Source organism: Neophocaena asiaeorientalis, unplaced genomic scaffold (assembly GCF_003031525.2).
Source record: "Neophocaena asiaeorientalis asiaeorientalis breed wild unplaced genomic scaffold, Neophocaena_asiaeorientalis_V1.1 scaffold119, whole genome shotgun sequence".
NCBI lineage: Eukaryota > Metazoa > Chordata > Mammalia > Artiodactyla > Phocoenidae > Neophocaena > Neophocaena asiaeorientalis.
In genome coordinates this window covers 3,451,516-3,460,834 of record NW_020175821.1, presented here as the reverse complement: position 1 = coordinate 3,460,834, position 9,319 = coordinate 3,451,516, and the positions used below count along the sequence as shown (strand labels likewise).

The following is a 9,319-nucleotide window of genomic DNA, read 5'->3' as shown; positions in this document are numbered from 1 at the left end:
AGAAGGCAGGTCCCCGGACAGGTAGGGGCGGACTGCTCCGCAGACCCAGCTCGCAGACCTTCCCAGAATCCCCGCCCCAGGTATCCCCAGTAGCCGCCATATGTCGTCCCATTCAGTCCCCAGCCCCTCCCAGAGCCCCTCTGGGGCCTCCAGACTCCCTGCCCCCTGGCCACGCCCTCATTCTGCCGGGTCAATTTTCTCTCTCCCGATACCCCCTACTGTCAGCCCGCTTAGCCCTCACCGCCCCCAGGACCTGCCCCACCCACTGTTCCTACCTTTCCTCTAAGGCCCCGGTATCCTCAGCCCCTCCGGCCTCCAGAGCCCCTCCCTCTAGGCCCTGCCCCCGCGTCTTCTCTGTAAGCCCCAAGCCTGCAGCAACCTCAGTCCGGGTTCCAGCGAGTCAATGTGGTCGAGGGTGCGCGTGTACTGTAGACGGGAGACTCGCCAAGGTGTGTCCTGGGGGGAGGGCAGACACTCGGTCTCCAAGCTAGGTAGGATCTGTCTTTGTCCATCACCGTCTGTCTCCAGTCTGCCCCACATGGCCAGCTGCGCACGTGTAGGCTCGAGTCCCCACGTGTGGCAGCCACCTGCACTCTTCTGAGGCACTGCGTGGGCAGGCTCTGAGGCTCAGGCTGTGGTCAGTACCGTCCCTGAAGGAGCACCAGGCTGGCGGGACAGAAGGAACATCTTCCCGCTGCGGGCCCAGATCTTGGTGCCTCTCCTCTCCCTTCTTCCACCATATGTGTGAGGGAACAGCCCAGCCAGGTAGCAATATGGTGCAATTTCTGTGCCCTGCCTGGTCTGCCGCCCCCAGAATCCCTCACCTGACATGACACCGCCTCTCTCTCCTGCCTGGACTGAAATAGGAAGCGTTCTTTGGGGGCAAAAGCAGAGGTGGACACATTGTCTTCAGACTGCCCCAGTTAAAATGTGCATTCTGTACCTGAGTGAAGAGGAGACCCCACAAGTGGAGGGAAATGTTTTCTTCCCACTGTGTTGACACATCAGCCTGGGTAGATTTAGCCACGTTTCAGTCTGAAAGCCACAGAACTTTCTTCAACGGGATGGTACACAGGATTAATGTGTTCCCTGGACCAGGGGGCTGCCTGGAACTATGGCTTGACCAAAAAGCCAAGTATGGACAAGGCAGAGAGAGTGACAGGACAGGGCAGGGGCCAGGAGCATCCCTAGAAGGGACTGGAGAGTCATTTGCTACCTTGGATATTTTGCCAAGGATCAGCCCTGTCTGGTCTGCTCACTTCCCCTGCACGTGTGGGTCATACTTGGGCACAGGAATCACTTGCTCTCTTCTAGCAACTCCCTGAGACCTCTGGCCCCTCTCTGCACTTACCCAGAGACCCTGGACAAATCAGGCAAAGGGATTCATTTCAATCCAAGAAACAAAAATACATTCCTGCTGAACTAAGTAGCACTCCGGGGAGTGAATAAGATAGCGCGTACCCGCGCGCACACACACACACTCCTTTACTAATGCATTGACAACAGGGCAATTTGAAATAGTTCACTCTTTGTGGTTTTTTTTTTTTTTTGCGATACGCGGGCCTCTCACTGTTGTGGCCTCTCCCGTTGCGGAGCACAGGCTCTGGACGCACAGGCTCAGCGGCCATGGCTCACGGGCCCAGCCGCTCCACAGCATGTGGGATCCTCCCAGGCCGGGGCACGAACCCATGTCCCCTGCATCGGCAGGAGGACTCTCAACCACTGCGCCACCAGGGAAGCCCCATTCTTTGTGTTTTTAAAATTACCTTTTTATTTTCCTAGTGGCGTGAATTGCTCCCTCATCTGTCCTGGCCACTTCGCAGGGTCACATGGATGTCCGTATGGCTACGTGTCTGTGGGCTTGGGGGCATGGTTAATGCACATGTACATTTTCCGCTCACGGGGCTCCCAAGAGAGGTGTCTGGGGCACTATTAGCCAGGCCCTGACTGCTGTGACTTTGGCCATGAGTGAGGCCTGTGTCATCACTTTCCATTAACCTACCTGCCTGCCCCAATCACTTAGCTTACAGACCAGTGGGCCCAGGCAGGTGGCCCAGGAAATCGCTCATCCTAGTCAGAGCCATGGAACTGAGAGGGTGAGAATGAAAGCCCCCTGGGGAAGCAAGGCGAGGGGTGCTTAACTATTACTAGGTCTTCCGAAAATAGAGGGCAGCAGGGGCTGGCAGGAGAAAGCTTTTATTCTGAGAACAGTTTGCCTCTTCTCCTTGGGAGGGTCAAGACAAACTCCCGGTTCTACAGCAGTCGGAATGTGGAAAGTTTCAAATTCTGCCACATTCACAATGATGGGCACGGTCATGAAGGGTGAGATTTGGGAGCAGATGATCCTAGGTCCCTGGAGAGGGATAGAAGGGACTGAGAGGAAGGGGCTGGGGCCAGGGACACCCCAGTAGAAGCAAACCAATGGTGGATGCTGGAATCCCCCTTGAACAGGAGCCTGCTAAGGAAGGGGGTGGCTTATGAGATTTGGTAGACTGGTTAAGGACAACTGGAGTTCCTGTTCTCTGCCAGCACGGCCTGGCGTGCTGGCTTCCCTTAATGAAAAAGAAACTGACACTCCAAGTGGAGGCCTGGCTCCTAGGATAAGCCCAAAGCTCAGTGAGTGCTCTAAGACCATGTGCAGCTGAAATAGGCACCCTGGCTGCCCCACCCTCCTGACTGCGGAAAGCAGGCCCTGCTCTAAAGAGGGAGACCAAGCCTAATGGGTCCCCTTCATGCCTTCAGGATCCAACCCAGACCAAGCACAGTGCCCAGCATGTGGCAGGTGCTCAAAAAAGACCTGCAGAATAAAAATCTTAAAGAAGTAGATGTCCACACTTATACACATGAACCCCGGTCATTTTTCCAGCCTCCATTTGGCCCATGGTGATGGGCCCATAAGCTATTTTATCTGCAAGGACACTGGTTGCTGTGTCATTAACTTTATGGGGTATTCTGTGGTCTTGCTTGAGAACAAGTTTAGTCAAATTCCTATTTTTCTAAGTGTTGAGTTAGTAAGAAAAAAAAATCAGTGGTTTAAATCATGAAACAAATTCTGATGCTGCTTCTGGATAACAAAAAGAAAAGTACTTATAATTATATATGTAGTGAGATTCTCAAGGTGTGAGAAGTTCTCAAATGGAGATATATTATCTGAGGTGCCTAAAGAGGTCGAATTGTAAATATAAATATACTTCTTAAACTGCACACTCCCTGCAGCGCTGAGTGTGGGAAGGGGCAGGAAAGTAAATGTCTTCCACATGCCAGGCTCCACGCCAGGCACCTCACATGTGTTACCTCAGTTAATGCCCATACTAAACCTGAGAGGGAGGCGTTATCATCGTACCCTCACTCAGCAGACAAGGATGCCAATGCTCCAAGAATTGTGTGTCTTTCCCAAGACCCCAGAGTTAAAGGATAATGGAGCCAGGATCCCACCTCCACTGCTCCCCTATTTTAGTCCAAGCATGAGAATTATACCCCACCCCCTGACTGTCTGCCATCCAGCCTTCTGGGAGGAAAAGGAAGAGCTTGTCTATTCTTTCCAGGTCCTCTACTTGGTCTCTGGGCAGAACCCAGCCTCTGTGGGCAATGTCCACGTGCCACCACAGCCAGGACTCTGGTCCACGGCCCCTTCAGCAGTGCAGCAGGCAAGACTGGAAGCCAGGGTTTGCTCGGCGTAGACCTGGCTCTCCCATGGGAGCTATGCAAGTTGTAGCAGGTGGATGGAAGAAAGGAGACTCGCTGGAGGGCCCAGAACCCCTTGGGAACCCGCCATGGCCCTCAGGCACTCTGTTCTGTGGCCATCTTCTCCTACCCCAGGTCTGGCAATCCTGCCCCTGGGGTGGGACTCCACCTCTGCCTGCACCCAAGGAGTGGGGCTGGGTCCATGCACAGAGTGCTGCCCTCATGCGTAGTTTGGAAAGAGGAATCTATTGCTGACTCCCCCCTGGCAAGCTCCTTGGGGATCCCAACTCCCTCTCCCAACTGTGCACACCGTTGCAGAGCAAACCTCCTGCCCCAAGGCCCAGGCTTGGTGAAAAGGAAGTAGTTGCCTCTGCAAAGCTTTCCCTGAGCCCCCCACCCCTGTCAAAGTTAGGCCCTCCTCTGGGCGCCTTCAGCCCTGTGTGACTTCCCCTCTCACAACACTCAACATGGTGGCCCCTGCACATCACCCACCTACCATGAGTGCTTGGAGGACAAGGACTGGGCTTTATTCATCCTGGCACCACTATTAGCAGCCCGTCCAGCACTCAGCCTTCACTCAGCAAACATCCCTGGGGTACCTTCTGTGTGCAAGGTGCTGCTCAAGGCACTGGGGACACAGATGAACAAATGCACCAGGCCCTGCTCTCCTGGAGATCACGTTCCATAGGAGAGACAGGCAGTAAACATGACAATATATAATACAACGTCCAGTTGTGGAAAATGCTAGGAAGAAATATAGAGTAGGTAGGGGGATAGGAGTTGGTGGATGATTATTTAGAGAGGGTAGGCAGGGAGGGCTTCTCTAAGAAGGTAATGGTGTGAGCTGTGCAATTATCTGGGGAGGAACATCCCAAGCAGAGGGCAAAGAAAGCTTAGAGGCTCTAAGGTGGGAACAAAAGTGCAGCAGGTGCTCAGTAAACGCCTGACAAGAGGATGAAGGACAACTACAGCAGAAAGAGCACAGGGCTGCAAGTCAGAACTGGGTTCAAGGCCCAGCTCTTCTCAGTTTTCAAATCTATAAAAGAAGGAAAGTACTTCCCCGGTATGGTTTTTAAAGGAGTAAATAAGATCATATGTGTTTTGAGGTGCAGGGGCAGATGAGTGAATGAGACAGTGAACCCCAAGAAGTAGGCTGGGAGTGTAGACCCAGAGCCTCCACCCTCCTTGCCTCTCCCCAGGCCTAGGAATAGAACAGCCTGAGCTCCGTCCGTCTCAGCTCACTGAGCAAGGCTGCCGCACTGTGTGGACCACCACTGTCTCCCACCCTCTTTTTCCCTGTCTCCTCTCTCCCCAGGTCCCAGAGCAAGGCTGTGGCCCCTGAGGCAAGCCCAGAGAGAAGCTGCGCCCTCCACAGCTGCCCCCTTGAGGACCCTTCCAGTTCTTCAGGACCCCCACCAGCAACCTCCACCCTTCATCCTGTGGGCCCATCCAGCCCCTTGGCCCCTACCCACTTTACCTATCCCCGGGCACCACAGGAATACCGGGGGGGCAGCTCCCTTCCAGGGCTTGGGGACCGGGCAGCGCTGTGCTCCCATGGCTCCAGCCTCAGCCCTTCCCCAGCCCCCTCACAGCATGATGGGGCCTGGAAGCCGGCATCTGTGCAGCACCATGTGGTCAGCGTCAGGTAAGGAGGGGTCCAGCAGCCTGCCAGCTGCCCTGGAAGGTGGGGCAGGGCTTAAAAGTGGGGTCGACCCCCCCCTGCTCCCCAGGCTCTGGACTCCTTCACTAGGAGGCAGCCCAGGATGTCCCCTGCGTCTGATGGAGGAGGCAGCCTGGATGGAAGAGGAAGGAAGCGTTGGAGCTTGGGAATGGGAAAGCCTAAAAGGGTTGATGCCATCTTCCTCTATCCTCCACCCCCATCCCAACCTCCCACCCTACAAGAGGACTCTAGCAAGCAAGTGTCTTTTCTTCTCTTCCACAGGCAGGTACGGGCCTTCCAGATGCCAAAGAGGTAGGCCTGGGCCTTCTCTGGAGCCCTAGGGGTCACCAGGCCAGTGCCCAGTTTAGCCCCACCATCCCTTGTTGGTGGCGTCTAAGCTCCCGCATTCCCTGCTATCACACCCAACGCTAATTCATGTGGGATCTCTTCCTCTTTCCCAGCTATTCCCAGCTGATTGCTGAGTGGCCAGTGGCCGTGCTGCTGCTGTGTCTGGCTGTCATCCTCCTCTGCACCCTGGCTGGACTGCTGGGGGGCCAGCTACCCGATTTCTCCAAGCCCTTACTGGTGAGGGACCAAGGGGAGGGATGGGCCCCCAGGCCTGGCCACCTCAGCTGTCTGGGGCAGAAAATGGGAGTGGCGCAGCTGGGAGTGGGGAGGCAGCAGTGGGCTCTCCACAGAGAGCTGGGAGATGGTATAGAGGTGATCCTCGTGTCCAACAATCCAGGCAGGCGGGCCAGCCTTCCCTGCTCCAGGGACCCAAAGGGGCAGAGCTGAGAAGGGAGAAGGAGAACTCCCCCTCCTGCCGGCCTGATCTTCTCTGCCCACCCCCTGCAGGGCTTTGAGCCTCGGGACACGGACATTGGGCGCAAGCTAGTGGTCTGGAGAGCGCTGCAGTCCCTCACAGGCCCCAAGAAGCTGCTTTCCCTTTCTCCAGACCTTGAGCTGAACAGGTAATGGGTTCCCATCTTTCCACTGCTGGGGGGAACCGGGGAAAGAACGAGGCCTCCAGAGAGCAGCCGAAGGCAGGTCAGAGGGCCTGGCATAGATTTCCTCTCTACCTCAGCTCAAACCCCCATACCACTCTGAGCCCCACACCCTGGAGCAGTGCCCAGGAGGGCATGGTCCGGCCTCGGAGGATGGTGGAGCCCCTGGAGGCCAGAGGGCAGGAGAGCTTCTTCTGTGGCCCCCCTGGTAAGCTGCAGCCTGGCCAGTTCCTGGCTTTAATGGTGGTTACCCCCCTCCCCACCTACGAGAACAGGAGGGCCCAGGAGAACAAATTTGGGCAGACAGAAGGGGAAGGAGCCTGGCCAGTCACATTAAAGCCAAGGAAGTTGAGTTACAGCTGGGAGGATGAGGCAGGTCTCAGGTGCTCCAGCCAGGTAGGGGCAAGCTGGATGGGGGTGTGCCACAGGGGAGGGATGCAGGCCCAGGATCAGGCAGGCAGGCACAGGTTTCAGGCTCCTGGGAATCTAAACCTCATATGGCCTTGGGTAAGCATCTTCCCTTCGGTGGGCCCAGGACCTGGGGCCAAAGGGGTGAGCTCTGGGCGGTGTGTTGCAGAGAAGAGCTATGCACAGCTGGTGTTCATGTCCACCTCAGCGGGCAGCCTGTGGAACCTGCACGCCATCCATTCCATGTGTCGCATGGAACAGGATCAGGTGAGCTGGCTAGGGAGGTGCCAGGGGCTGGGTGGGGGAACCAGGGACACCAGGGACCTGATCATAAGGAAATACAGCTGAGCCAGGACTCCCAGCCTGGACTAGGAGAGAGCATTCCCTGCTTAGGAAATTACTGCAACCCTGCTGAGAGGTTCTGGGTTGGCAGGGAGAGAAGAGTCAGCTATTTCCAGAAGAGCCAAGACACAGGTGCTGGAAGACAGACCCTGCAGAGCCTGGGGATTTTCGAAAGGTCCTGAAAAGGAGCCTCAAGAGCTGTTGAGGAGGCCCCGGCCCAAGGCCCCCAGCCCCCATCAACCCAAGCGCTGCAGATCCAGTCATGCTAACTGGAGAACCATGTGCTATAATATCTGAAGAAAGTTTCGCTACTAAAAACAGTGTGAACACCACTAGGCTTAAAGAACATGTGCTCTGGAGTCAGATGCCTGAATTCAAGGCCAGCTCTAATACTCCTTGGCTGTGTGACCTCAGACACATTTCTCAACCTCTCGGTGCCTCGGTCTTTGTATATATAAAATGGGGATAATGGTAGTTTCCTCATAGGGGTGTTGTGACAATGAAACAAGGTAGAATTTGTAAAAAATATAGCATAATGACTGACAATAGTGATCTCTCAATAAATGTTAATATTGTCACCATGATCTCAGGCCCAACGCCGTACATCCAGTTGACAGCAGTACAGGGCTTCTGATTCCCAGGCTAGCATTCTCTGTAACTACACCAGCTATTGTAATGTCAGCATCAGGGTGGGAGAGAAAAACAGGCATGAGGTCTGAAAAAGAAACAGCCCTATCCCTCACAAGGTTTAAGCAGACCAGTGGACAGAGATAGGGAGCTAGGGTTTGGCAGTGACCCTGATCCTGGAATGTTTTGGCCTCCACTTTTCCCACCTGTCCAGTTCCCTGGACACTTGGCCCCGTTCCATCTGTGGCTGCCACTTCCACTCCTACTTCTGTCTCAGGCAGTGCAGAGTTGGGGTGTGTGACCTGCTGGGGCCCTTAGGGCAAGACCTCTCAGGCAGAGGCCTGGGGCAGCATTCCTGAGGCTCCTCTTTGACAGAGTCAAGATGTAGCTGCTGGAACCTGGGCCTGACCAGTCAGGTTTTGCTGGGCAGTCAAGATACCTCTCTGCCTCTGCCCTGCAGCCTGAAAGGAGGTGAGAGGGCCTCGGACAGCGCTGGGGAAACCTGGGCCCCTGCACTGCCCCTGAGCTCTCTCGTGCTGTGTGTGTCCTATAGGTCCGCTCCCATGCCAGCTTTGGGGCTCTGTGCCAGCGTACAGCAGCCAACGAGTGCTGCCCCAGTTGGTCCCTGGGCAACTATGTGGCCGTGCTCTCCAATCGTTCCTCCTGCCTGGACACTACTCAAGCCGACACAGCCCGCACGCTGGCCCTGCTGCGGGCCTGTGCCCTCTACTATCACCGTGGTGCCCTGGTGCCCTCTTGTCTGGGACCCGGGAAGGACAAGCCCCCGCGCTGTGCCCAGGTTCCCACCAAGTGCTCCCGGAGCAGTGCTGTCTACCAACTCCTGCACTTCCTGCTGGACAGGGACTTTCTGAGTCCCCAGACGGCTGACTACCAGGTGCCCTCCCTCAAGTACAGCCTGCTCTTCCTGCCCACCCCGAAGGGTGCCTCCATGATGGGCATCTACCTGGACCGCCTAGCCGTGCCCTGGGGGCTCTCCGACAACTACACATCCATCACTGGCATGGACCTGGGCCTCAAGCAGGAGCTGCTGAGGCACTACCTGGCCCAGGATACGGTGTACCCCTTGCTGGCCCTGGCCGCCATCTTCCTTAGCATCGCCCTCTACCTGCGCTCCCTCTTCCTCACACTCATGGTGCTACTGGGGGTGCTGGGCTCCCTGCTGCTTGCCTTTTTTCTTTACCGAGTGGCCTTCCGGATGGCCTACTTCCCCTTCGTCAATCTGGCGGCCCTTGTCCTGCTGAGCAGCGTCTGCGCCAACCACACCCTCATCTTCTTCGACCTCTGGCGCCTCAGCAAGAGCCAGCTGCCCTCCGGGGGGCTGGCGCAGCGCGTGGGCCGCACCATGCACCACTTCGGCTACCTGCTGCTAGTCTCGGGCCTCACCACGGGCGCGGCTTTCTACGCCAGCTACCTGAGCCGCCTCCCCGCCGTCCGCTGCTTCGCGCTCTACATGGGCACGGCTGTGCTGGCGCACCTGGCGCTCACGCTGGCCTGGCTGCCCTCCTCCGCGGTGCTCCACGAGCGCTACCTAGCGCGCGGCTGTGCGGCCCGGGCGCGCGGCCCGTGGGGCGGC

General features: G+C 56.6%; 1 protein-coding gene across 1 annotated transcript in view; it reads left to right on the top strand.

Moving 5' to 3' along the window:
- Positions 1-9,319, top strand: part of DISP2 (dispatched RND transporter family member 2) — a 15,006-nt gene that overhangs the window by 2,643 nt on the left and 3,044 nt on the right. The window contains exons 2-9 of the mRNA XM_024732603.1: positions 3-21; positions 5,000-5,329; positions 5,435-5,656; positions 5,806-5,929; positions 6,200-6,315; positions 6,429-6,556; positions 6,926-7,023; positions 8,279-9,318. Coding sequence (XP_024588371.1) covers positions 3-21; positions 5,000-5,329; positions 5,435-5,656; positions 5,806-5,929; positions 6,200-6,315; positions 6,429-6,556; positions 6,926-7,023; positions 8,279-9,318 — 2,077 coding nt within the window. The remainder of the gene's footprint in view (positions 1-2; positions 22-4,999; positions 5,330-5,434; positions 5,657-5,805; positions 5,930-6,199; positions 6,316-6,428; positions 6,557-6,925; positions 7,024-8,278; position 9,319) is intronic.